The sequence below is a fragment of the Engraulis encrasicolus genome, chromosome 11 (genome assembly GCF_034702125.1).
Source record: "Engraulis encrasicolus isolate BLACKSEA-1 chromosome 11, IST_EnEncr_1.0, whole genome shotgun sequence".
NCBI classification, from domain to species: Eukaryota; Metazoa; Chordata; class Actinopteri; order Clupeiformes; family Engraulidae; genus Engraulis; species Engraulis encrasicolus.
Window position 1 is genome coordinate 45,934,973 of NC_085867.1, and position 27,962 is coordinate 45,962,934.

The following is a 27,962-nucleotide window of genomic DNA, read 5'->3' on the forward strand; positions in this document are numbered from 1 at the left end:
TTCATTCATTCATTCATTTTTTTTCCGTCCCCCACATGTTAAGCCCGATAGGCCTACACACCTTCAGTATGTACAGTATGGTCGAGCAGCGACCTAGAGTTGATATGGGAACTAATATTCGTTGAGACTTTCGCTGCCCGGAGGAGTTTTGGTGTCGTACCGGAAGTGAGTTCAGCATGGTTTCAGAGCAGGGAGTAGAGTAGTTTGTACAGTTTAAAATTTTTATGTACAATGGACAACTCTAAGGCTGGAAAATGGGACAGTTTGTCCGTGAAACTCAACGAAAACATACTACAGACACTCGACGAGTTGAAATTCACACATATGACTCCAGTACAGGTATTGTCAGTCTCTTGAGAATCATCAATATCTTGTTTACTTACACATGTGATGATTCGTTGTCTGAAAGTCTCTCCTTTTTCAGGCGGCTTGCATACCACTCTTCATGAGTAATAAAGATGTTGCTGCCGAAGCGGTAAGTTTAGTTTAGGATGTATAGTGTTGACTAAAACATCAACATATTGACTCGTGTGTAGCAAGTTACAACCCCAGGCTGCATCTGTAATGTGTGATGTGTTCTTCTTAGATCACTGGCAGTGGCAAGACTCTAGCTTTCGTGATTCCGATTCTGGAGATTCTTCAAAAACGTGAGGAAAAACTAAAGAAGCTGCAGGTATAGTGTATAGCGACTCATACAGTACTTCATTAACTGGAAGAGTTATTGTAGGCAAGTGTGTGTTATATGTTTACTGCAGTGTGCAATATTAATGTGTCTTAGGTCTTTGTTTATTTCTGTATTTGTGTAAGCTGGCAAACTCCAGTATCCTTCGGGATTAATAAAAAATGCTATACTCTGCTACTCTAAACAACCTGTGTAATGTTTTGTCCAAGGTTGGAGCGCTGATCATCACACCAACTCGAGAACTGGCTTTACAAATTAGTGAAGTGATGGAGCGTTTCTTGCAAAGATACCCTCACTTGAGGTCAGTTTGTTACTCTGACTTCCTGCTAAACATGTTGTGTTTCAGTGACGTCATTTGACCTGACTTATAAAATGTGATTCCACCCCATTGCATTGCAGACAGATTCTTTTGATCGGAGGCAACAATCCCATTGAGGACGTGGAGAAGTTTACGAGCCAGGGGTATGTGCAATACATTACATTGTACTGTGCTGACACTTTTATCGAAAGCGACTTAAAGATCTTGCAGGTTATTGGTTTTAGTCCCTGGAGAAGTGTAAGGATAGATGTCTAGTTCCAGGGCACTTAAGCCATGGAGAGAGGGAGGAATTGGTAATGGTGGGAATTGAACCTGCAACCATGTGATATACAGTCCAAACTCCCTGACTGTTACACCGTGGCTGTACGTCCCAAACATCATCAGAGAGGAAGATACCGCACACTCTTGTCCATCGTGCTGAATTTTATTTACAGAAACACAGTTTAGGCCAGTTTGGCCAAAACTTGAGAAAGGTCACACTGGCCGAAGCGTTGTTTCTGTAAATAAAATTCAGCACGATGGACAAGAGTGTGCAGTATCTTCCTCTCTGAAAGTGAAGTTGCACCCGCTACCTGCACCTCGAAACCTCTGGTGTGCGTTGGTTTCCTCTTCCAAATATTTCCCCAACTCCTGCACTGAAGTCCAGTTCATGGTTGGCCATCCCATGTCCAGTTCTCTAATGCGTCTGGTCTGTGATGTCATCTCACCTGACAGGGCCAACATCATCGTGGCCACCCCTGGCCGCCTGGAGGACATGTTCCGCAGGAAAGCTGACGGCTTGGACCTGGCCGGGTGCGTCAAAACCCTGGACGTTCTGGTTCTGGACGAAGCAGACCGCCTGCTGGATATGGGCTTCGAAGCCAGGTACTATACAGTGCCACCTGTCATTCCATTCAACATAAGTACTCAACGTTTAGGGCTGTAACGATATTGTATCGAACCGACCGAGACATCAAGGCAAATGCATTAAAAAACACCAACGCGTTTTGGCGCTGTGGCCTTCATCAGGGTGTGACCCTTGGTGTTTTTTAATGCATTTGCCCTTTTAAATAAAGTTAGTTTTTTTTTACCACATTAACCAACTGAAGTGCCTGGACCAAGGATTTTTTCCTTCAGTCTTTTTAGTACTATAATATGTATTGAGTTGATTATGTATTATATTCCCCTCTCCCTCCAGTCTGAACACCATTCTGGGTTACCTGCCTAAACAGCGGCGTACCGGCCTGTTCTCCGCCACCCAGACACAGGAAGTGGAGAAGCTGGTGAGGGCGGGGCTTCGGAACCCTGTGCGAGTCACGGTGAAGGAGAAGGGCGTGGCCGCCAGCAACTCCCAGAAGACGCCAGCCAGGCTGAGCAACTATTACACCGTGAGTATGATGTTCATGACATATAGCAAATACTAACACTGTAAGTACGATGTTATGATGTAGTAATTTCTACACTGTAAGTACGATGTTATGACATGTAGCAAATACTAACACTGTAAGTACGACATGACATATAGCAGCTACTACACTGTAAGTACGACATGACATATAGCAGTTATTACACTGTAAGTACGACATGACATATAGCAGCTACTACACTGTAAATACGATGTTATGACATATAGCAGCTATTACACTGTAAGTACGACATGACATATAGCAGCTATTACACTGTAAGATTATTATGCTACTGCACCATAATGTGACGTGAAGTGAAAAAGTGAAAGCCCATTGGGAAACTCCAACTCCCATTGTCATTGTCATTGTGACACAGCACTCCACAGCACACAAGTGAACACTGCACACAACGAAATTGCATTTATGCCTCACCCGTGCAAGGGGGCAGCCCTCAGTGGCGCCCCATGGCGTTTTGACATATAGCAATTACTCCACTGTAAGTACGATGTTATGTCATTGTAATCCGTTGTTCCATTTTTATGCACAAAAATGGCGCCTCAGGACTGCTCATGGAACTCTGTTGTGAATTATTAAAAGACGTCAAAAAGGATTTTTAAGTGTGCAGACTTCTCACTCCGAAAACTACAGTCAGCCTTTGTCCTGCACCTTTTCCTGCACAATCTTCGCCTTCCCGCCCTCTTTCCAAGCCAATCCTACTCCTTTGCTTCTTGGTGTGTCTGATACGGTCTCTCTGTGTCTTGTGTCTGATGCCTCTCTCTGTGTCTTGACCTGACAGATGTGCAGAGCAGAGGACAAGTTCAACACTCTGGTGGCGTTTCTACGGCAACACAAACACGAGAAACAGCTGGTGTTCTTCAGGTGTGTACGAGACTATTACCAGAGATTCTTTAAGTATACTCTCTCTGCTATAACTATGTAGTGATGCGTATGGACTATTATTATGTCCCCATTATGGAATGATACTGTGTAGTTATACGTATGGACTATTACTAATAATTAATTAATAATTTTGGCAACAGTACGTGTGCGTGTGTGGAGTACTTTGGTGCGGCCCTGGAGGTGATGGTGAAGAAGGTTCCCGTCCTCTGCATCCACGGCAAGATGGACAAGAAGGACAAACGCAGCAAGATCTTCTCAGAGTTCCGCCAGCTCAAGAGGTCAGAGGTCACTCGCGTGTGTTCCGACACACAAGTTAACTGTGTCCCCTGTCAAGCAATGACGTGTTCCAACATGAGTTAATCCATTGATGCCTAAAGCACCTGCAAAAAAACTCCCTTGTTGGGAGAGTTGCCCTCAGCCTATAAAGACTTAAATATCTGAGCCTCTGATGCACATAAAAACATGAAATATGTTGCATAAACCGTAAGACTCTCATCTTGCATTAGAATGTGTTCATTCAGCTGTTACATGCCCACATTTTTATTAAAAATGCTAAAATGTCAAGAGCCTGAATTCAGCGAATATGTCGCTCCAGGCACGAAAGGTCAAACAACATATGAGTCATCAGGCTAAAATGGGTTAATTATTCCGACACAAGTCACGGTTCCGATTTGGGTCTGGTATCTTCCAACCAATGAGTATGCCTATAGAGTGATGGAGTGGTCAGCACGCACACTGTGCATAAGCTCCAAAAAATATATATAACTTTATTTCATTATACGGTACAAAGGGCAATGTTTTGATCCACCAGTGGGATCTTCCTCCCCAGTGTGCTGACCACTCTATCACACCAGGAAAACTGATTTCCAAATGAGAGTCCATATTTCATTACTGAGCTGTGTTCCTTTGTTACTAATGTCTACCGGTATTCTGAGCAGGTTTCAACATACTGCTGGTGTTGTAATTACATCTGTAAGAGTACTTGTACTTCTAACTACTGTTTGACTCTGCCCTGATGAAGGCCACTCCTTGGCCGAAACATGTTGGCGTTTTTAACTTTTCTACTATGATTTAGCCATTTAATAAAGCTATTTTAACTTTTTTGGGAAGAGTGCTGCCTTGGATACCTCGTTTCTTTTACTTGTACTTCTACTTTTCACAACTCTGATTCTGAGTCGTATTGTCTACTGTGCCGTTATTCCCTCCAGTGGGATTCTGGTGTGTACGGATGTGATGGCGCGAGGCATAGACATCCCAGATGTGCACTGGGTACTGCAATACGACCCGCCCAGCAGTGCCAGGTCAGACACACACACACACACACACACACACACACACACACACACACACACACACACACACACACACACACACACACACACACACACACACCAGGACTCTCAGCATTTGCGTATTTATTGCATCTCTCCCAGGATTGTTTAATGTGTACTGCCTCGTTCACACACGTCTTGTGTCTGATTGTGTCTTCAGCTCTTTCGTCCATCGGTGTGGTCGAACGGCTCGTATTGGTAATCATGGCAACGCCCTGGTCTTCCTGTTGCCCATGGAGGAGTCCTATGTCAACTTCCTGTCCATCAACCAGAAGGTACATAAACGCACACAGACACACACACACACACACACACACACTTAAATACCCTCTCTCGCTCTCCAGAAGGCTTCCTCTAGTAATAGATGATGTGTCCTGTGTGTGTGTGTGTTGCCAGTGTCTTCTTCAGAGGCTGCCTCCAGCAATAGATGATGTGTGTGTGTGTGCGTGCGTGCGTGTGTGCGTGCGTGCGTGCGTGCTGCCAGTGTCCCCTTCAGAAACTTCTTCCAGTAATAGATGATGATGTATCCTCGTGTGTGCGTGTGTGTGTGTGTGTGTGTGTTGCCAGTGTCCTCTCCAGCGGCTGCCTCCAGTGAAGGACGTGGTGGACGTGCTCCCCAAGCTGAAGGCGCTCTCCCTGGGCGACCGCGCCGTCTTCGAGAAGGGCATGAGGGCCTTCGTCTCCTGCATACAGGCCTACGCCAAACACGAGTGCAGCCTCATCTTCAGGGTCAAAGGTAGGGATGCAAACGATTAATCGATTAAAGCGTTAATCGGTTGAAAAACATAAATCGCAATTAATCGCCAATTCTACTGACAAGAGACCCAGGTGAAATGGTCATGTGAAGAGTGTGTGTGAAGAGGTGTGTGAATAGTGGCAATATTTGGATTAAAGAATTTAAGTGGAACTAATTTAATCTCATTTTTTATTAAAATTATTAGAATTTGTTATTAAAAAAAATCGAGAAACTTTGAGATTTCGGGGGGAAAATGCAGCTTATCTATTAATCGTAAGTTGATCGATAAGGCAATCAACTAACAATTAATGAATTAATTTATAATTTGCATCCCTAGTCAAAGGTCAGTCTGGGGTTCTGTATGAAGCGTAAGCATTGTAGTTCCCCCTAGAGGGCCAATGTGGGCATTGGAGCCAAATAAAAAGGATAAAAAATTGCAACCTTGAGTCCCTCGGATTTCCTCTACCCTGCACATGTAAACCGCGTTCTGGACTTCGCTGCTCTGACTATTGTTTTAACTCTGTTCATTTCTTCGCTGCTCTGGCTACTATCTTAACCATTGCCTTACATTACATTACATTTACTGCTCTTGCTAACTTGTTTAATTGTGATATTTTCCTCTCAGATCTGAACTTCGCTGCTCTGGCTACTGTCTTGACCATTGCGTTACATTAAATTACATTGCTGCCCTAGCTACTGTCTTCACTGTCTTCTCCTCCTCCAGATCTGGACTTCTATGCTCGGTCTTAACCGAGTTTGTTTCTTCTAGATCTGGACTTCGCTGCCCTGGCTGGCTGCTGTCTTAACCGTTACATATACAAATAACATTTACTGCTTTGGCAGTGATGGCTACTTGGTTAACTGTGTTGTCTTCCTCCAGATCTGGACTTGCTGAACCATGTTCCTTCCTTCTAGATCTGGACTTTGCTGCCCTGGCTATTGTCTTAACCATGTTCTCTTCCTTCTAGATCTGGACTTCGCTGCGCTGGCTCCTTGATTAACCGTGTTCTCTTCCTCTAGATCTGGACTTCGCTGCGCTGGCTACTTGATTAACCGTGTCCTCTTCCTCCAGATCTGGACTTCGCTGCGCTGGCTACTTGATTAACCGTGTTCTCTTCCTCTAGATCTGGACTTCGCTGCGCTGGCTACTTGATTAACTGTGTTGTCTTCCTCTACATCTGGACTTTGCTGCGCTGGCTACTTGATTAACTGTGTTGTCTTCCTCCAGATCTTGACTTGCTTAACCATGTTTATTCCTTGCAGATGTGGACTTGCTTAACCATGTTTATTCCTTCTAGATCTGGACTTCTCTGCCCTTGCTATTGTCTTAACCGTGTCCTCTTCCTCCAGATCTGGACTTCGCTTCGCTGGCTACTTGGTTAACCGTGTTCTCTTCCTCTAGATCTGGACTTGCTTAACCATGTTTATTCCTTCCAGATCTGGACTTCGCTTCGCTGGTTACTTGGTTAACCGTGTTCTCTTCCGCTAGATCTGGACTTGCTTAACCTTGTTTATTCCTTCCAGATCTGGACTTCTCTGCGCTGGCTCGCGGCTTCGCGCTGCTCTGCATGCCCAAGATGCCGGAGCTGAGGGGGCGGAGCTTCCCAGAGTTCGAGGAGGATGCGGTGGACACGGACGCGATCCGCTTCAAGGATAAGAACCGGGAGAAGCAGCGGCAGAAGAGGCTAGCGGAGCTGCGGGAGAATCCCAAGACCCCACGCAAACACCTGGTGAAGAACAAGAGCTGGTCCAAGCAGAAGACACGGACGGAGAGGAGGAGAAAGAACGCCGCCAAGAGGAAACGAGGAGAGGTGAAGTATCATAACTGTTATTATTATTATTTAATAGTATATATTATTATTATTTATTATAATAGGAAACGAGGAGAGGTGAATTATAATAACTGTTATTATTATTATTATTATTATTTACAATATATAATTATTATTACTAATAATTGTAATAAAGAGGAAACCAGGCAAGGTGAATCATCATAAAATATAATAACTTTATTTGTGCAGCACAATTCATACAAGACATTCAGCTCAATGTGCTTAACCATTAGATTAACAACGATATTAAAAAATATTCATAAAAAGTAGTAACAAAATAGTAATTGATTACTAGTCCATCCTGTTGTGCATTGGTCAAAACTCACCCAATTTTAGTCTGTTTATTACGGTTACATTACACCTCAACACATTTTACCCAAAGCAACTAGAATAGAGAAATAATTAGTAAGCAAGATGATGTCAGTGCAGCCAGGTCAGGGTGCAGGAAAGAATTGATGAGTGGATGTTTCTAAATGTTGTTGAGTGGAAGTGAACAGCCGTGGCCTAGTGGTTAAGGAGAGGGGCTTCAGATCAGAGGGTTCCAGGTTCGAAACCCACTCTTCCACTCCCTATCTCACTCCATGGCTGAAGTGCCATTGAGCAAGGCACCAAGAAACCCCCTACTGCTCCAGGGGCTGTATCTTTGTCGCTTTGGATAAAAGCTTCAGCTAAGTGTAATGTAATGTCATGTTTCTGAGTGTGTTCTGGGTGTGTGTTTTCAGGGGTCTGACATGGAAGATGTTAATTAGTGTGTGTGTGTGTGTGTGTGCGCGTGTGTGTTTGTGTGTGTGTGTGTGTGTGTGTGTGTGTGTGTGTGTGTGTGTGCGCGTGTGTGTTTGTTTTCAGGGGTCTGACGTTGAGGACGGGGACATGGATGAGCTGCTGAGTGACACTCGTCTCCTGAAGAAGCTGAAAAAGGGCAAAATCAGCACAGAGGACTTTGACGACCAGATGGCAGGACGAGACTCTTAGAGGAGGCCATGTTGACGAGGACATGGAGGGGGACGGGACTCGTAGGGGAGGACCATGGAGCCTGGACATGAAGCAGAGAGCAGCAAGGAGAGGCCACGAAACACACACACACACACACACACACACACATGGAGCGGAGAGCAGCCAAGAGAGGACAAGACATACACACACACACACACATACACACGCACACACACAAAGCTGCACAGAGCGGACGGGCCTACCATCTTGACTGTGTGTCAACTGGAGTCTGTGAATGTTCGTGTCGCCTGTGGGTAGTGACTGTGTTTTCTGGCCGAGGCCTCCCTTTTTGGAAACGGGTAAAGAGAGAGAAGGTGACCTTTCATTGGTCAAAGCAGGTTGAGGGAGAGAGAAGGTAAGCTCTCATTGGTCAAAGCAGGTAGAGAGAGAGAAGGTGACCTCTCATTGGTCAAAACTGTCTGGAACCACGTCAGAGACACAATGAAACTCCTGATGAAATCTGTGTAAAAAAGGATCAACTTTTGCCAAAATGAAACTGTTTCAAAGTATGGATGTCATACACTGTTGTAGAATGTCTGCAACAGTAGAACTGAGTATTTTCTTGGCCGTGCCGGTCAGGTCTCGCTGGCGGTAATTCGCCTGTAGAGAATAGGCCTCACCTGGGTATCACCTGCCAACCTCCAGAAGAGGTATTCTTTAGTCCTAATGAACAGACCCTGTATTGTATAATTAAAGTGTCTATTGTTTGTAACTTTGTTTACAATAAATGTTAAAATGTACAGTATGTTCATTCTGTCTGTCTTTTTGAAGATATCATTGCCTATAATCACATCCTTTGGGGTGGGGGTAAATTTGCAAGACACAAACAGTAGTCTTGTCACCAATGTGCACATTAGATGATTGTCCTTATTGAATCAGGGAGGTCACTGTTTTAAGCCTGCTTAAACCACTTTCACAAAGTTTCTGTGCTGTATTTTGGTACAGTAACAGTAAACGTTTGAACTGCCGGGAAACACTATGAAATGAAAATCCATGCAATTGCCCTTTCCTTTGTTATTGGGACTAGTATGATGTTGACACGGCACCAATTAAGCAAACTAAGAAGCTTCCTGGTGTGGTGTGGTGTGGTGTGGCGTGGTGTGGCGATACAAATGAAAGCCTTTGGACATCACTTATATCTACAGTACATAGCACTTAAAAGCACCAACTAACTGTAATGTGAGATAATGTAATGCAATATTAAATAGTGACATTGAAGTGAAATTTCCATTTTCAAAGTGTATAGTAGTTGCTCATTATTTAGACATTGTGCCAAAAGACTAGTTCTTCAGAATGTGATATGTATGACGTGTGAAAATAATATAGGCTACACACTGGCGTAACGCAAGTACTTCAGTCCCCCCTGCAAGCTACCAAGAATGGGCCCCGAAAGGAAAAAAGAGGGCCTAATATCATGTGGAGGGGGGCCGTTTCTTCAAGTCAAAGGCCCATGTGGGCCCCCTGCCTAGTAAGGGCCCCCCTGCCTCGCGGGGGCTGCGGGGGTACACTTTACGCCCCTGAGGCTACAGTAGGTTCACTAGGACTACTTGTCAATAATCCACATGAGGACACAGAGTTTGAGATTTTCCAGTGATACCGGTTTAATTTTTTATGGGGACATTGTCCCTCAAAACATTTACCCTTTCATAGGCTACTAGAAAATGATAAGAACCTCCGTGCATGCCATAGCCCTCGGTAGACAGAAATACTACTTTTGAAATCAAGAAGGGGAACTCATTCGCTGCTGACAGTTTTTTTGTTTTTACACTCAGTTATTAATTTTACAAAGTCTTTGAAATACATTTAAAGATTGCTGCACACTGGTGTAACAACCATCTCGCACAGAGGCGCTCTCTCAGTAGTCTGCACGCGCACAGTTCTATGTGTGAGTTGCTGAACCCGCGAGCTGCAGCAGTCATGTCGGGCAGGTCGGTGCGCGCGGAGACCCGAAGCAGGGCCAAAGATGACATCAAGCGGGTTATGGCCGCAATCGAGAAAGTACGAAAATGGTAAGACATAGATACAGTAGCCTACTAACCACTCGGCACACTCGGCTGTAGCAGCCAGCACAGCGCCGCACAACTAGAGGGGGAGGAGAGGGGACGGACCTAAGCCATGTTAAAACGCATTCGGGAGAAAGCTCATTTTCACCAAGTTTTCCGAAAACCACGAAGGTGGAAGGAATGATTGTGCGGTGGTGTGCTCGCTGTCCTGTATAAAGATGCAATAGTTTTAGTTCACGTTCCCTTTCCTTCGTGTATAACGATTCAGCTGAGAAGCCATGTCGTTGCCGTCACATACTAGCGGCCATTCCTTCTTCCTGGCCGGTGGAAACGGAGCAGAGATCGGACTGCCGAGTGCCGTGAACCACTCTAGTCACCCAATAACACATTCCCCCGGAGCTTACCACGCCGGTGGCCCAGACACTACTTGTTTTAAGACATTCTCAGGGTTTAAATTTAGCGCTTTGAGCGACTCAGCGCAGACAGGCGTGTCGAGGGAGGGGAAGTCTGGCACAGGCACACACCGCTCGCCAGGGAACCATTGCATGTGTCCTCTTAGCGCACTGGTTTAGGACGGTTTTATAACAGTATACAACAAAAATAAGATATTGTTGAATGTGAGCTTACGTTCCATTACTTAGACTAATCTATCTTCTTTGACATAGGATACTAGGCTATGTAAATGCTGATTTAATCCGTCTTGATCTCCACGGTGACCCTTTATAATGACTTGAATTTTGAGTTATACTTTTCATGATGTTATGCTCTGTTGCGCATGAGTTTGCAAAGCGCACCTGCACTGCATGGTGTTTTGAGTTTGGTGCGCAAGATCTGTCCTCAGCGCACCTGCAGTTAACAAGCAACCCAACCCCCCGTCTCTCTGTTTCTCTCAGGGAGAAGAAGTGGGTGACCGTGGGCGACACTTCTTTGCGCATTTTCAAGTGGGTACCGGTGGCAGAGTCAAAGTCTGAAGATGTAAGTTTTCTAAGAACATTAGCATAAAATAAAGCGTTATTTTTCACAGATCAAATAGAGTTCAACATTATGTCTGCTATGACTACTGCTATTCCAGTTGTTTATTTATTATGCAGTGACCATTGCCTGCAGTATTTTTTATGTAGGCCTACTTCACTGTGTTAGTAAACAATGCATGTCCATATGCACAGCTTGATGGTGCATTAAAGGGAATGTTCAAATGTTGTATTCAAATGAGTTTGTGGTGTAGAGGGGAAGTTGTGATTACTGTTCTTCTTCAACTGTGATGGTGTATTGAAGACCACTGTTCTTCTTCAACTGTGATGGTGTATTGAAGACTACTGCTCTTCTTCAACTGTGATGGTGCATTAAAGACGGCTGTTCTCAGTTGTGATGGTAGAGTAGAGTAACATGTAGGCCTATTAATCTTGAAGGAAATGAAGGTTTCAAAGCAGCATAGATAGATCCACAGTACACAAAACAGCCCTTTTATGGCCTTTGACCAGGCTGTCTTATCTGGCCCCCGATATAGGCCTAATTGTAATGTTTATGGCAGTTTCACATGAAATATGACATGTTTTGTACAGAAATCTTAGACATTTGCAATTGAAATTAAGTTATATTTTCAGGGGACCTAGTCAAGGTGGGGTCTGTTGTAAAGGTGGCCACCTTCAATATAGGTCTAAACTGCAGGGGGGAATCCTGGTTTGTGTTCATAGTACGGCCCTTGGAGGAGTTAATACAATTTGAAGTGCCCCCTCGAATGAAAACGGTTCCCCACCCCTGCAGTAAAGGCTACTGTATGTGGTCAGCTGTGAATAGGCAAGGCAAGGCAAGGCAAGGCAAGTTTATTTGTATAGCGCATTTTATACACAGGTGCAACTCAATGTGCTTCACAAAATTAACAAATGCAAAAAGAAAGGAAACAGGGAAGAAAGAAGGATATAAATTAGAGTCAAAGAACATTTAAAACATTAAGATAAAACTGAAGTGTTGCTCATTGGGCCTAAGAAAAAACGTGCAAAACTCCACTCAAGCCTAGGTGACCTAAGCATACACATTAAAGATAAGGTTACTAGCCTAGGTGTGGTCATAGACTCGGATTTGAGCTTTGAGCCTCACATCAACAAGATAACAAAATCTGCTTTTTTCCATCTTAGAAATGTCAACAAAGTGCGCGGCTTGGCCCCCTGACAAGACGCTGAGAAACTTATTCATGCCTTTGTCACCAGTAGGATAGACTACTGCAATGCTCTCTTCTCTGGTCTCCCCAAAAAATTAATTGACAAATTGCAACTCATTCAAAATTCTGCGGCAAGAATCCTAACAAGAACCAGAATGAGAGAGCACATCTCTCCTGTCTTGGCAGACCTGCACTGGTTACCTGTCTCATACAGAATCGACTTTAAGATTCTGCTCACAGTATTTAAAGCATTAAATGGACTTGCCCCTAGCTATATCTCAGACATGCTCTCTTTTTATGCCCCTGCTCGAGCTCTCAGGTCCACTGATGCCAAGCTGCTAAGGACCCCCACCCCCCCGCAGAAGAAGATCGGCGACGCCGCGTTTGCCTGCTATGCGCCCAAGAGATGGAACGCCCTCCCCATCGAGATCCGATCAGCCACCTCCGTCGACTCCTTTAAGAAGCAGCTGAAGACCCACCTCTTCATCCTTGCCAACTCCTAGCTGCCAAGGCGTCATAGTGTCCCAGCTGCCGCAGCGCCCTTACTACTCGCAATCCAGCCCTGGCAGGGGGCTCCCCTAGGTGGCCACTGGTCTCTGCCTGAGGTTTCTTCCTGACTACAGGGGGTCTTTTTTCTCAGACCCCACTGAGCTTTTTTTTACCCCTCACAAACTATGAATCAAGCGAAAGGGAGTTTTTTCCTCACCCCTGATGCCACCAGGGGCCGCACCTGAGCGCCCAATCTCTGTGTGACTATCTATGACTTATGATAGGCCCAGCCACTATGGACCTTACACATCTAAGAATCCTGGTCCTAACCTACGTTGACCTTATGACTCTACATTCTCTGTCTATCTCTTCTTCCTCTGCCTTCCTGCTTTTTCTGCCTCTCCTCTATACCTCTCCTTTTAAATCTATCTCTAACAATGTTTTTTTCCCATTTGTTAAGCACTTTGAGTTACATGCCTTGTATGACACAGTGCTATACAAATACAATTATTATTATTATTATTATTATTTAAAACATTAAGATAAAACATAAGGTAATAATAATAATAATAATAATAATAATAATAATAATAAAATAAAAAATAAAATAAACATAAAAATAAAAAAATAAGAATTTAAGCTAGGGGAAAGCATCTATAAAGCATCTAGAATATGTATTAAAGGCTACTTTATGTTGTCAGCTGTGAATATGAGCATATGGTTTATATTATATTGAATATTTATTACAGGCTACTGTATGTTCTCTGCTGTGAACATAAGCATATGGTTTATATTATATTGAATATGTATTAAAGGCTTCTGTGTGTTCTCTGCCATAGAAAAGTAAAAGTAAGAAGAGCGGCGGCCATGAGGGTCAGTACGGCTCTGAGCTCACCACCCCCGAGAACAGCTCCTCACCCGGCATGATGGACATCAACGGTGAGACTGTGTGTGTGTGTGTGCGTGTGCGTGCGTGTGTGTGTGCGTGTGTGTGTGCGTGTGTGTGTGTGTGTGTGTGTGTGCGTGTGTGTGTGTGTGTGAGAGAGAGAAATAGTGTGTGTGTGTGTGTGTGTGTGTGTGTGTGTGTGTGTGTGTTTACGTCTGTCAGGATCGGATATCTGTGCTAGTCAGATAAATAAATCTACTCCTGTGTTACTGTAACATGAATAAGATCTAGAGGCGTCATCTTTCCCGGATCAATGTTTTGGTGTTGATCCTGTACGACTAATTACTTGGTGATATCAGATCCTGTGTGTGTGTGTGTGTGTGTGTGTGTGTGTGTGTGTGTGTGTGTGTGTGTGTGTGTGTGTGTGTGTGTGTGTGTGTGTGTGTGTGTGTGTGTGTGTGTGTGTGTAGGTGTGTGTGGGTGTGTCTTGTGTTGGTGTGAAAGTGTGTGTGGGTCCCCAGTGGGCTGGTCTCTGGTGAAGGGACCAGATGCTGTGTGTTAGTTTCGGTTCCTCTGTTATTGCAGTAGACACACACACACACACACACACACACACACACACACACACACACACACACACACACACACACACACACACAGCGCATGTGGTATCTCTCCACCTGGGCTATGGAATACTTTTTATTAGGTTGATGCAATACACACACACTGCTAATCTCTTCTCATCATTACTAATATTGTCCTTCAGATGAGAACAGCAACCACAGCTCGCTCCCCGACTCGTCTCCCCCTGTGAAACAGGAGGCCGGCGGTCAGGGCAGCCCACGCCCTGAGGCCTGTGGCGCCACCCAGAGGGAGGGAGGTGGCAGTGCAGGCCCTAAAGAGGAGCCCAGTGGGGGCCCTCCGGCCCCGACAGACGCAGCAGACCCTGAGGGCCCACAGGAGCCAACGCAGACACAAGAGGCGGACAAGGAACCCCAAGCACCCAGTACTGACACAGGTGAGCATCAAGCACCCAGCACTGACACAGGTGAGGGGAGGCACCCAGTACTGACACAGGTGAGGACACCCAGTACTGACACAGGTGAGGACACCCAGTACTGACACAGGTGAGGACACCCAGTACTGACACAGGTGAGGACACCCAGTACTGACACAGGTGAACCCCAAGCACCCAGTACTGACACAGGTGAGCCCCAAGCACCCAGTACTGACACAGGTGAACACCAAGCACCCAGTACTGACACAGGTGAGGACACCAAGCACTGACACAGGTGAGGGGAGGCACCCAGTACTGACACAGGTGAGCCCCAAGCACTGACACAGGTGAGGGCACCCAGTACTGACACAGATGAGGGGAGGCACCCAGTACTGACACAGGTGAGTTCTCATGCACCCAGCACTGACACAGGTGAGGGGAGGCACCCAGTACTGACACAGGTGAGGGGAGGCACCCAGCACTGACACAGGTGAGGGCACCCACCACTGACACAGGTAAGTTCTATTTTGTAGAATTCTTGCACTCCTCCTTAGGCCAGGTGCGTAGTAGTGGAACCCCTGAGTCACCAACGTTAGAGACACGGAAGCTCCCGCACACTGTTCACATTTGCAGAGTTTTTCTTGCAACGTTTCGGTCTATTGTCTATTTAATTGACCCTCTTGAAGCAGTTGGTTTTACTAAGTTGCGACGTTTTGGTCTGTTGACCCTCTTCAACCAATTGCAAGTAAAATGCTGCAAATGTGAGCTGTGAGCTTTCTTGTATCTTACAGGGAAGAAGATCAATGCATCGCAGGTGCGTGTGTCTGTGATGACGGTGACACTGTTGTCTGTTGCCCTGCAGGGAAGCGCATTAGTGCCTCGGAGGCGTTTGTGTCTGTGATTACTGACAGTATTTTCTGTCATCTTAAAGGGAAGAGTGTGGGTGGATCGGAGGCATGTGTGTCTGTTTTAATTGTGAGATTGCTGTCTGTTGTCATCTTACAGGGAAGGTCGTCAGTGCATCGGAGGCGTGTGTGTCAGTGATCACGGCGACCAAACGGAGCCCCCAGACCAGCAGGGGGCAGGATGCGGCATCAGAAGCCCCACGAGACACTCGGGTAGCTCACTCACTCGATAACGTGGAGTGTTTAGCATACACATAGCATACACATAGCATACACATAGCATAGCATAGCACGCACTGGCTTGTAATGTAATACACAGAATGCTAATGACTCCATGCTAGGCTAGCAAATGTATGTAATTTACCTCATTTCTGGTCAGGTGTCAACCAGGCAATATTTTACCCCACATTTTTACCACCTGATTTTCGATGTGTTGTGTTAAGCAGGAATCAGAAGAGGCCCCTCCAGCCAAGAAGAGTAAACAGGAGGCACCTGAGAAGGAGACGAAGGAGGTGAAGGAAGAGCACTAGGAAGGAAGCGAACGGGACGAGACGAGACGATATGTGACGACACGAGGCTCAGTGGCTATCAACAGTAGATGTAACGCCCTCAGTAGTGTGTGTGCAACCTGGCTTAGGCTACCTCCTGCATAACTACAAAGTACACCCCCTTCTCCTCCTCCTTCTCCTCCACTTCTCTCCCATCTCCTCCTCCTTTCCTCTCCTCTCTCCTCTTTTCCAACCTGGCTTAGGCTACCTCCTGCATAACTACACCTCCTCCTCCTCCTCCTCTTATCTCCTATCCCTCCTCCTCCTCCTCCTCCTCCTCCTCCTCCTCTTTTCCAACATGGCTTAGGCTACCTCCTGCATAACACAGTCGACACACCTCCTCCTCTCCCCTCTCCTCTCCTCTCCTTTCCTCTCCTCTCCTCCTCCCCTCTCTATTCCTCTCCTCTCCTCCTCCCCTCTCTATTCCTCATCCGTCCTCTCTTCAGATGATTGAGCTGTATATTGTGGAGTTAAGAAGTGACTTTATTTTCTCATTTCTCATCTAGCATTAAAATGCACCCTCCAGTTCAGGATCAGTTCATTTAACCCCAACCCATCCCTCCCTCCTCCACAATCTCTCTTACAGTCATCCCTCTATCCCTCCATCCCTTCTTTCCTTGTCATCTCCTCATCACCCCATCCCTCCACCTCTCTCTCCTCCAGCTCCGTCTGATTAGCTGTGTGTATGCTGCCATTAGCACAATAGGCCTCAATAGGAAGTACATCCACTTAATAAGATACCTGCTCACGTGTGTGTATGTGCTGAGTGCATGTGTTCTCCCCTGGGTGTGAATGAGGGGTGTGTGTGTGTGTGTGTGTGTGTGTGTGTGTGTGTGTGTGTGTGTGTGTGTGTGTGTGTGTGTGTGTGTGTGTGTGTGTGTGTGTGTGTGTGTGTGTGTGTGTGTGTGTGTGAATGTGTGTGTGCGTGTGTGTGTGTCTGTGTGTGTGTGCACATGTGCAGAGTGCATCATCAGCTGTGTTCTCACAGTGGGCTAGTAAAGCCCCTGAGCTCTGTGCTAAATTAGCTTCCTTTGTTTTAGCACCTCAGCACAGCACAACACAGCAGAAATGAGCAGGGTTGCCAGATGAGACTTGAGATTTCCAGCCCAGAAAATACAAAAAAAAACCATGGAAGCTCAAAATAGCGTCCAATTTGAACTAAATCCTATTGATTTCTACTGTATGTCCATAAATCTGCAGAGACACCTGCCATTTTCCCCCTTTTTACCCGCAGACAGCCCAATTTTAAGCAGCCCAATTTGGCAACACGGGTAATGAGCGGCACATTACACATCCCTGCTAATTAGCCACCCGTGTAGTCTTTTAAGACAGGCCTGCTAACGCGGAAATAGATTTGTGCTCAGTCCTCTCATTATCCCTACTGTTTTATCATTATTTTTATATTATTTCTTTAAATGGAGCAGATGTGTGTACTGTATGAACTGTTGTAGTGAGTGTAGTAGTGTGCACTGCATGCTGAAAAGATGGGTACTATTTTGGGCATTAGGTTTCAGCTTGTGCTGTACACCGCGATGGATCTTGATGTTTTTTCGTTTGACCCATTTTAGTGGGACATTCCGCGACACTGGAAATGTTTGACTCCTTTTTAGCTTCTCGCACAGCAGAGAAGTTCTTCCACAGTGTCAGCCAGAGTATTCAACTACCATCCCCTCCCCCTCAGACACACAGCACACATGTGGCCATTCATGAATAAGTGTACAGTAGTGCTATTTTAGGTGTAAAATTACAGCACTTGAAGCAAAATGTAGTTGGGAGGGTACGTACATCCCGATCATGTTTTTGTTTTTCCTAAATAAAAAGAGAAGGCAGACATTACCAGTTGATGGCTTTGTAGCCCGCTAGGGGGCGCTAGACTATATACCTCATGTCCAGTCTAACCACGCTGCTATTGAACGGTTAGCTTTTATCGGTGACTCTTTACTTGACGCTTGACATAACAGTGTCATAATAGCGTCATGACACAGTCATGAATGAGACATTAACATGATTTCAATGTTTTAAACGTTTTATAGTTATGAAAAGTTGACATGGTTAGGGCTGTCTTGTCCAACTCTGTTCTTAAAATCACCTTTAACATTTGTTTTCAAGAATATGCAACTCACCAAGTGTTCAGCAGTATTCACTGGTGTTCCTTAACAATTTTTGTAGCAAAATATGGCATCTGTCGTGTTTTATGTGTGTTTTATGTAGCAATTTGTAAATTAAGTTTCACTTTCACTTTCACTTTCTTTCACAAAATGGCAAATAAAAAATGACAGAAGCCATATTTCGCCTTGAAACTTGTTAGGGACTGCTAGTGAACACCCCTAACCACTTTAAGAGCTGTAGACTTCCGAAAACAAATGTTTAAGGTGAGTTTAAGAACAGAGTTGCAGGTGCTCATAGACGGCCATTCTAAAGCTGGTTGAGATCAAATCCAAATCAGCCAAATAACAGAGACTGCAGCAAACATTAAATAAACGTCGAGGGGGACTCTAAATCATTGCAGACCACTCAGAAAATGGGTTTAATACTCAAAAAAGTGGACTTCTCCTTTAACATAACCGAATGTCACTCGATGACAAAGTCATAAAATGTGTAAGGCATTAACATAATGTTCATGACACACATGCATAACTGCATTACGACACTGTTATGTCATGCGTATGACACCAACATCAAGTTAAGTGTTCCCCCTTTATCTATTCTGTCTATGTGAAGCATCGTATGTCTGAGTTCCCATTCTAACACACCAGTGGCCTGTAGTAAGAAGCTGGTTCAGGAGTAAACCAGGTTAGGTTAAGAGGTAAATCATCTAATAGAAGAGCCTGGAGTCCTCATGGGGTTTCTAAGAAAATGAGGCTCCAGGCTCTTCTATTACATGATTTACCTGTTAATTTAACCTGGTTTACTCGTGAACCAGCTTCTTAGTATAGCCCTCTCTCCAACAAGTTAGAGAAGAGCTGTACACTGACATTATAGACTCTGAGATACTGCACTCAGATTATGGAAACACACTTTGGGTTTATGTTCATAGTTTTTCATGAAACATGGTGTTACTATTTATTTTCTGTTTGCCTTGTTTTATGTGTACAAAATATGCTTTAATAGTTAATAAATATGATTTAATAGAAATCAACTGTTTACTTATGGATTTTCATTTGTGTGTGTGTGTGTGTGTGTGTGTGTGTGTGTGTGTGTGTGTGTGTGTGTGTGTGTGTGTGTGTGTGTGTGTGTGTGTGTGTGTGTGTGTGTGTGTGTGACTGGTCAGGTTCAATGAATATTCATCTTTTTCTTGGAACATACACATCTTCCAAAGTAATTAAAAAACACACACAACTCAGCGTTTCGCAATATATAACATATATTGAATTAGTACAAGTAAAATACATCAAAACAGTGCACTACTGAAAGACCATCACAATTGCTTGTAGAAAGTCCATGAAGCGTTGTGAATAAATGCTGCTAACATGAGTGACGTGAAATAATAGCATGGTCATAATAAAAAGATAATCTCAAAATACATGTTAAATAGCTTCAATGCTGTGGCAGTCTGTGTGCCTGTGTGTCCTTCATATTGCAGCTGTAGTATACTGCCCTACAAAGGCAAAGTGTAGTAACTACATATTTAGTCACATTTGAGTTTAGACTGAACATTATCTTCATCTTTATCTTGTGACAAAGCCTTTATGGTTCACATGTGTCTTGTTTTACAGATATTGCTATGTCAAAGTAACTACAATATCCAACCTGTTACCGAGGCTTTAAAGGCATTTTTCTCAGTTTCAATGTTGGCATAGTTACTGCACTTTGCCTCTGTAGTATAGTAGTATGCAGTATGGCAGTGTAGTATAACGGTGTCATAGACAGAGGTGGCGAAAGTAAACGTTAGAAAACAAAAACAAAAACAAAAAACAGTTTACTTCTGACACAGGTAAATTACCCGAATGAGAAGACCTGTGTACTTGTCTTGTGAGTTTTTCAGTAACAACACATTCTATCTATTTCATTCGGCACAATGGAGTAAATGGTGTAACAACAGCTCTGTAATATCATGTGCTACTGTTGTTCTAACAAAATGAATTTACCGTAATTCCTCAAATAGTAGCCGGGTTACTATGACCTTTTTTTGTTTTTTCTGGCCAGGCTAAATTTGTCATTTAAAAACGCACCGGCTACTAAAAGAGCCCTGCTACTAAATGGGGCCCGTGTCTATTTTTCAGATTTTTCACAACACCCGGTTACAAAACGAGGTCGGCTGCTATTAGGAGCCCGGCTATAAATGGAGGAAATACGGTACTTCTATGTTTACTTTGGACACCTCTGACACCAGGGTATTGCCACTTATTCAAGGACAAATGCATCCCTCTACACAACTCCTATTCTTCTAGGGATACAAACATACTGTATGACCAGGGCTCTAAATTAACTTAAACTGTTTTCATCACCAGCCAAAATGGCTAATAGATGTTAATCTTACTAGCCAAACACACACTCACTAATGGGTCAAAGTGGCTAGTAAGTTGGTCTTTTCTACCAGTCAAACTGAAATTTCAGCAGCATTTGGCCAGTTGGCTGGTGTTAATTTAGAACCCTGAATATGACACATGACCAATGTGCTGCAAGTGATCTGAATGCATTTAAACTGGCAGGATGTTGATCATCAGAGTGTGTTGTTGTTAAACAGAAAATCGATGTAAATAGATATTACAAACTGCAGCTTTGAAACTGAACACACCTGGTTTATCACAACAAATGTACAGCTTTCCCATATTAATGACAGATACAATATGATCCAAATTTTGTGCTTCAATAACTGATGTCTTGTAGAGATAAACATAACACATGACATGATATATAACAAGGATTTGCTTTTTTTTACATTTCATATAAAAGTATCTTAAATAGTTTTGAAGGATGGCGGTTAAAAGGGAGTGCTTGATGACGAAGGGGTTAAAGTGAGCAGTGCAATAATAACAATAATTATAATAATTATCATAATTATAATAGTATCCATCTATTGGCTGGCGTGACTGAGACGAGGGAATCCAGAGAACCCATACGCATGGGGAACCCATAAGGAACCCACACGCACGGTGCCTAGAGAACCCATACGCATAGTGGCCTAGGGGGAACCCATATGCACAGTGGCCTAGAGAGAACCCACACGCACGGGGCCCAGAGAACCCATACGCAGAGTGGCCTAGAGAACCCACACGCATAGTGGTCTATAAGGAACCCATACGTATAGTGGTCTATAAGGAACCCATACACAAAGTGGTCTATAAGGAACCCATCCGCAGGGGGCCTAGGGAACCCATACGGACGGTGCCTTTGGCCTTATTATAGGGAATCCATAAGCATGGGGAACTCATAATGCCGTGTCCAGACCAAGAGCGAACTACGCTGCCTGGTAGCGTGGGTAGCAGAAGAAGTTTCGCCTTGAATTTGCTGTATTCGCTGCAGACGCAGCATTGACATGTTTGATTCAGCTAATCACATAACGGCTCTGGCTTGACAGCCTGGGACATTCGGAGATATGAACGTTTCGATTGGTTTTCGCCGAACACCATCAGAGTGAATTCGCCTGCGATTAGATTTAGTTTAATCGTCAAAATTCGCTCTGGTCGCGCAAGAAGCTTCGCTCCTGGCGAATTCGCTTTGGTAGCGCAGGTCGCGTGCCCTCCATAGAGAAATAATGACTTCCGTCGCTTCGTTCGCTCCTGGTCTGTACACGGCATAAGGAACCCATAAGGGTCGGGGGGTTGGGGAACTCATAGGGGACCCATAGGGGAGTTGGGGGGGGTTGCACTACGTCACTACAGGTTAGTCTCTCACGGGGTTAAATTGGCCAAGAAATCATGACACACTCACACACACTCGTTCTCTCTCTCACACACACGTTCACACACACGCACACACACACCATAGAATGGTTAGAATGGACTGGAGGGATAAGGGGCGGAATGTATGTGCGGTTGCCTGGATACAGGCAGTAGGGGAGGGGGCGGGGTTGTGGATTCGGAACAGAGTTCTCTGGAAGGAAGGTTCCGAACGGAATGCTCTAGAAGTTCTAGAATGTCTGGTCGTCGTTGCAGGACTCAGTGGCGTGTCCGAACGCCTCGCAGATGTCGCAGTAGGGCCGGTCGGCCTGCCGCTTCCCGTGGTACGCCGTGTGGGGGGGCGTGTCCGGAGACTGCGCCTGTGTCGGGCAGTCCTCCGTGTCGTGCTGATCGAAACAGTCGCAGATGTCACAGAAGACGCGTGGCTTAGCCTTCTTCTTAGACTTCCTCTCCCGTAACCTGACAGAGGAGGAGAAGAGGGAGACAGGTTACGAACTAACACACACACACAAGGGCTTGACATTACGTTTTTTGCTAACCGGCCACTGTGGCTAGTGAATTTCCCGAGTCACTAGCCATTAACCCTTTCTGCCAGCCAGTCAATTTTGTCAGGTTTTTTTTCTTTTCAATACTCATGCATTTAAATAAAACAACTTGATGCAACTACTTTGATTTCTCAAACCAAAGAATAAGTTACCTGTCAAAGTGGCTAGTGAGATTAAAATTGTTATTAGCCAGAGCCAAGTTTTACCAGCATTTGGCCGGTTGGCAGGTGCCAGTGTCGACCCCTGACACACACGCTAGTCACCAAACCCCATAACCCCACCCCACAGAAGACGCTCGGTTTAGCCTTCTTAGACTTCCTCTCCCGTAACCTGACAGAGGAAGAGAGGAGGGAGGGAGTGTGGTTACACACTAACACACACATTAGTCACACATCCGCGGATGATCCTGTGAAAGAGCCTTTCCATAAACCCCTGTACCCCAAACCCCCTCCTAACCAATCATCCACCCCCTGCACCTCCAACACCCACCTACCAATCAACAAAGCCCCAACCCCCTTCTGTATCCCTGAATCCCTCCCTTCATCCCAAAACTTTTGATACAGTATCTCTAAATCCGTACCCGTCGCCTTCATCGGTGCCGTTGAATTCTGCCTGTACAATCTTCTCTTAACAGACACCCCCATCCCCCCCATCCCCCCGGACCCTCCTGTTCCCCTAAATGCCCTCTCCCCTCCTCTCCCCCCCTCCTCCCCCCTCTCCCCTCCTCACCCTCCTGTACCCCCCTGTTCCCCCCTCTCCCCTCCTCACCCTCCTGAACCTCCCTGTTCCCCCCTCCCCTCCTCACCCTCCTGGACAGCGCTGTTCCACCTCCTCTCCTCTCCACCCTCCTGTACCCCCACAGTCCCCCCTTTCCCCTCCTCACCCTCCTGTACCCCTCTGTTCCCCCCTCTCCCCTCCTCACCCTCCTGTACCCCCCTGTTCCCCCCTCTCCCCTCCTCACCCGTCGTCTTCATCGTTGCCGTTGAACTCCGCTAGCACCATCTTCTCTAGTTTGGCCTTCAGCTCCTGATTCTTACGCTGCAGATCCACGATAACCGAGTTGAGGAAGTTGATCTGGGGGAGGAGAGAGAGGGGGGGAGAGGGAGAGAGAGGGGGAGGGAGATGAGAGAGAGAGAGAGAGAGAGAGAGAGAGAGAGGGAGGGAGAGAGAGAGGTGAGAGAGAGAGAGAGTGAGGGAGAGAGAGAGGGCAGGAGAGAGGAGAGGGTAGGAGAGGGAGAGGGCAGGAGAGAGAGCAAGAGAGGGAGGGAGAGAGAGGAGAGAAAGAGAGGGAGGGAGAGAGAGAGGGAGCGAGAGAGAGAGGAGAGGAGAGAGAGTGAGAGAGAGGAGAGAGAAGAGAGGAGAGAGAGTGAGAGAGAGGAGAGAGAGGGATTGGGAGAGTGAGAGTAGAGCGCAAGAGAGAGAGAGAGAGAGAGGAGAGAGAAGAGAGGAGAGAGAGTGAGAGAGAGGAGAGAGAGAGAGAGTATTAATTGAGCCTTTACATGTTTATAACCACAATATCATACAGTAGCTACCACATGGTATTGTATTGTTATTATATAGGCAGTTATTATTAATTAGCTATTGTAACAAATACCTGTTAGATTGTTTATATCCATACGAACACAATAAAATGCTAAACGTACAAACTGTACATACTGTATGTACTGAAAATATGGTGGTGATTTGACACTGTTTGCATTAATCACAGTTCAATGTTTGTTAATAGATAGTGTGGTACTAATTCTTGCTTGACAAAGTGCCTTTTTAACCATCTGTTGTCCGTCTGTGCGTACCTGTCCCTCTGCAAACTCCTTCTCCTCGCGCAGCTGATCGAGGGCCGCGTCACCTGTGGGAGAGGACACACGCTTGGTCAAAACTACAGCAGAGATAGATACACACACACACACATACACACAAACACCCCACGTTTGGTAAAGAAATCTTAGAAATTATATTTTCAATACAATTAACCCCTTAAGACACGGCATTATAAATTAGCTGTTACCAGAATGGCAATGACCAAGTCATAATGTATTACTAAAGGCCCCGTGAACTGTCATAGTAGTGTAGTACTATAGTAGTTAACTTTCAATGTCTACTACAGCGTGCTACAGGAGGTACGGCGTGCATTAAGGGGCTACGTTATATTTTCAGGGGACCTAGTGAAGCTGGGGAAAATCCTGGTCTCTGATCATAGTATGGCCCTTGGAGGGCTTTATAATATTTGAAGCGGCCCCTCGAATAGAAACGGTTCCCCACCCCTGGGATAAACAGTAAGCCCATGCTGTGCTGTTTGACCTGTGAGTGTTTTGTCTCCCCCTGCTGGTGCGTCTGAGCATAGCATAGTGTAATATATACTGGCTGTTATAACTAGTCTGTAGCCCCATATGTATGCCGTTCATCATCATAATAGTATCACCTATTCACCATCCATCATCATAAAAGTCTGTATCACCTGTGGGTGTTTTGTCTCCCCCTGCTGGTGTGTCTGAACATAGCATAGTGTTTATAATAAATAATATAATGCATATAATATAATATAACATAATATAATATAATACAATATAATAAAATATAATATAATATAATATAATGTAATATAATATATAGTTATAACTAGTCTTTAATCATCATCATCATCATCATCATCATCATAAGGCTGAGGGACCTGTGGGTGTTATGTCTCCCCCTGCTGGTGCGTCTGAGCGTAGCCTCGTCTCCAAGGTGATGAGTCGTGTCTGCAGCTGCTCCTTATCTCTCTCCAGCGTCTCCACCGCCGAACGCAGACGCTCCGCAACCGCACGCTCCCCACGCAGCAGCGCAATCTACACACACACACACACACACACACACACACACACACACACACGCGCGCGCACACACACGCGCGCACACACACACACACACACACACACACACACACACACACACACACACACACACACACACACACACACACACACAAGGTCAGTCAAGACACAGCGAATGACTCATATACACACACACACACACACACACACACACCACCTGTCAGATCTGCACCTGCAATGTAACCTGTGTCAGCAGAGCCACCTGCTAACGCCACACTCAGTCAGCACACCTGTCCACTTCACACACACACACTGACCAAACACACACACACACTACAGCTGGACACTCTCATATCCACTATTAGACCTTGCTGCGTTTCTCAGACCAGAGACAGGTGCATGGTAAATACCAAGGTCCACAGGCTTCAAAGATGAACAGAAAGGACATGTAAAAACAAAGGAGATACGCACACCGCGCTTCTAAATTGACAATCCGGTGCAACCAGAGCAGGACTAAATACACATTTACACATGAAAAGAAAGGACATTGCCCTGTACAGCTGTGGACATTTCTTCAGAGGATATCATTAAACCGTTTAAAAATAAATTCATAATCATAAAAATCATGAAACCGTGTTTTCCCTCTAAAAATCAGGGAAAACGCTTGTTCTTGTATCTGCACCACCGAAATTGGGGATTGTCCATGGAAAGTAGGGTTATCAAAATCTTAATGGTAAATTGACTGCATTTATATAGTGCCTTTCCACTCCCTCGAGCACTCAAAGCGTTTTACATTATGCCTTCACATTCACCCATTCACACTCACATTCACACACCAGTGACAGTGGCTGGTTAAGTATCTTGCTCAAGGACACATGGATGGGGTCAGGCAGAGCAGGGCTCGATCCTGCAACCATCTGGTTGCCAAATGGCTCCTCTACCACCTGACTTAATTTATTTGGAGCAACGTTTCGATCATAGATCTTCTGCCTGAAGAAGATCTATGATCGAAAAACGTTGCTCCTAATAAATTCTTTTGCAAGCAGTGTGCAGTCTTTTGCAAGCAGTGTGCAGATCCTTTCCCGCTCCTACATGTGACAGTTTTTTGATTTGGCACCTGCTGATGCTTTTTTGCTGGATGTGCGCGCTTTCCACTACACTCTTCCTCTACCATCTGAGCCACCACCGCCCAAAAAAATGATCTCTCAATAGAACAGGACAACAGGACAGGCCGGGCAAACAGGACAGGACAACAGGACAGGCCGGGCTTACAGGACAGGACAACAGGACAGGCTTACCTCATTCCTGAGTGTCTCCAGCTCTCTGTCTTTATCGCTCATCAACCCACTGGAGTTGTCTCTGTGGAAACAGGAAGAGTGGTGGAAACAGTGGTGAATGGCAGTTATATTTACACTTGCTCTGGAGGGCCACTAGGGGGCACTCGTAGAGAACATAAATGGCGTATTGCCTTGCCACCAATGTACTTTAATTCATGCTGCTCAAACATACAAGATGTCTCTGTGAAAACACAACAAGTCTTTAGTAGGAGCTACTCAACAGTTATATTTACACTTGCTCTGGAGGGCCACTAGGGGGCACTGGTAGAGAGTATAATTTGCCTTTGTCGTCAATTGATGTTCATTCATGGTGATGAAACATATAATATGGGCTATTTCTAACAGACTAAACCCAGGGACAGCTGGAGCAATTTCAACAATTAAGTTTTAATACATTTTTCTTGTGATTCATACTACACATATTTACATAACTTTACATTACACTAAGTTGACATTTCTATCTAGAGCAAGTTACGGAAGTTACAGTATTGGTTATTATAGTCCCTGGAACAATGTGGGGTGAGGTGTCACCGGCTCAGCCATGGATGACCTTCCAGCTCCCCAAGCATTAAGCAATAACTGCCCAAACTGCCCATGCTGACGTTTCAACAGCCTTAGTTTTTGTTTTGTCTGATTATATTGTTGGGGTTTGTGGGCACAAATGACAGTACATTCCTGTCAAGTGTATTGTACACTGTTGACATGGCAATAATAAACTAGAAATTGAACTACACACTACGATACATAACACAACACTGTTGCTCACCTGTAATTGTTTAAGAGTATAAGACTGCTGCAGTATGTTAACACTACTACTCACCTGTCAGAGTTCTCCAGCTGACTGTTGGACAGCTTACGCTCCAGCTGCAGGGACAGACACACACACACACAAATACACACACACGCACGCACGCACGCACGCACGCACGCACGCACGCACGCACACACACACGCACGCACGCACGCACGCACGCACGCACACACACGCACACATACACACAAACACACACACACACACGCGCGCGCATGCGTTAGTTACAAACACATTACACATGCTACATACACATTAGCTACACATTACACACATCGGACACCAATTCCACACATTCCACACGCATAAAGTAATATTAACTACTCTCCCCACCAGCATCGCCCTCCTCCAAGTCGGTGCCAAACAGCTCCAATGGAGACGGTAGGAGTGTAGACTGTACTCTATCCACTTGGTTCCAGAAGATCTCTATAGAACTGTACACAATGTGTAAC

The 27,962-nt window shown here is 45.2% G+C and overlaps 3 protein-coding genes across 3 annotated transcripts in view; 2 read left to right on the forward strand and 1 right to left on the reverse strand.

The window, feature by feature from the left end:
- Positions 1-149: 149 nt before the first annotated feature.
- ddx55 (DEAD (Asp-Glu-Ala-Asp) box polypeptide 55) lies at positions 150-8,923 on the forward strand. Its single transcript, XM_063211385.1, has 14 exons — positions 150-339; positions 425-475; positions 587-673; positions 892-983; positions 1,082-1,144; positions 1,716-1,865; positions 2,179-2,368; positions 3,183-3,265; positions 3,427-3,564; positions 4,495-4,587; positions 4,778-4,892; positions 5,185-5,353; positions 6,878-7,164; positions 8,032-8,923. The coding sequence occupies exons 1-14, from the start codon at positions 232-234 to the stop codon at positions 8,155-8,157; spliced, it is 1,752 nt and encodes a 583-aa protein (XP_063067455.1). The 5' UTR covers positions 150-231; the 3' UTR covers positions 8,158-8,923.
- Positions 8,924-9,982: 1,059 nt separating this feature from the next.
- Positions 9,983-16,427, forward strand: LOC134459045 (B-cell CLL/lymphoma 7 protein family member A-like). Its single transcript, XM_063211386.1, has 6 exons — positions 9,983-10,187; positions 11,075-11,156; positions 13,668-13,767; positions 14,481-14,732; positions 15,717-15,829; positions 16,063-16,427. The coding sequence occupies exons 1-6, from the start codon at positions 10,060-10,062 to the stop codon at positions 16,144-16,146; spliced, it is 759 nt and encodes a 252-aa protein (XP_063067456.1). The 5' UTR covers positions 9,983-10,059; the 3' UTR covers positions 16,147-16,427.
- A 3,091-nt stretch (positions 16,428-19,518) lies between these two features.
- clip1b (CAP-GLY domain containing linker protein 1b) overlaps positions 19,519-27,962 on the reverse strand; it is a 61,744-nt gene continuing 53,300 nt past the window's right edge. Inside the window, exons 16-21 of the mRNA XM_063209746.1 lie at positions 27,520-27,563; positions 26,661-26,721; positions 25,221-25,377; positions 24,346-24,398; positions 23,514-23,626; positions 19,519-22,466 (exon numbers count right to left, since the gene is read on the reverse strand). Of these exons, the coding sequence (XP_063065816.1) occupies positions 22,238-22,466; positions 23,514-23,626; positions 24,346-24,398; positions 25,221-25,377; positions 26,661-26,721; positions 27,520-27,563 (657 nt within the window). The 3' untranslated portion in view covers positions 19,519-22,237. The remainder of the gene's footprint in view (positions 22,467-23,513; positions 23,627-24,345; positions 24,399-25,220; positions 25,378-26,660; positions 26,722-27,519; positions 27,564-27,962) is intronic.

Bases quoted from the DNA above. Each gene is read 5' to 3' on its own strand.
- ddx55 (XM_063211385.1), top strand. From the start codon at position 232: ATGGACAACTCTAAGGCTGGAAAATGGGACAGTTTGTCCGTGAAACTC. The intron at 4,588-4,777 runs GTCAGACACACA...TTGTGTCTTCAG, and splicing joins GACCCGCCCAGCAGTGCCAG to CTCTTTCGTCCATCGGTGTG. The intron at 5,354-6,877 runs GTAGGGATGCAA...TATTCCTTCCAG, and splicing joins CCTCATCTTCAGGGTCAAAG to ATCTGGACTTCTCTGCGCTG.
- LOC134459045 (XM_063211386.1), top strand. From the start codon at position 10,060: ATGTGTGAGTTGCTGAACCCGCGAGCTGCAGCAGTCATGTCGGGCAGG. The intron at 13,768-14,480 runs GTGAGACTGTGT...ATTGTCCTTCAG, and splicing joins CGGCATGATGGACATCAACG to ATGAGAACAGCAACCACAGC. The intron at 15,830-16,062 runs GTAGCTCACTCA...TGTGTTAAGCAG, and splicing joins AAGCCCCACGAGACACTCGG to GAATCAGAAGAGGCCCCTCC.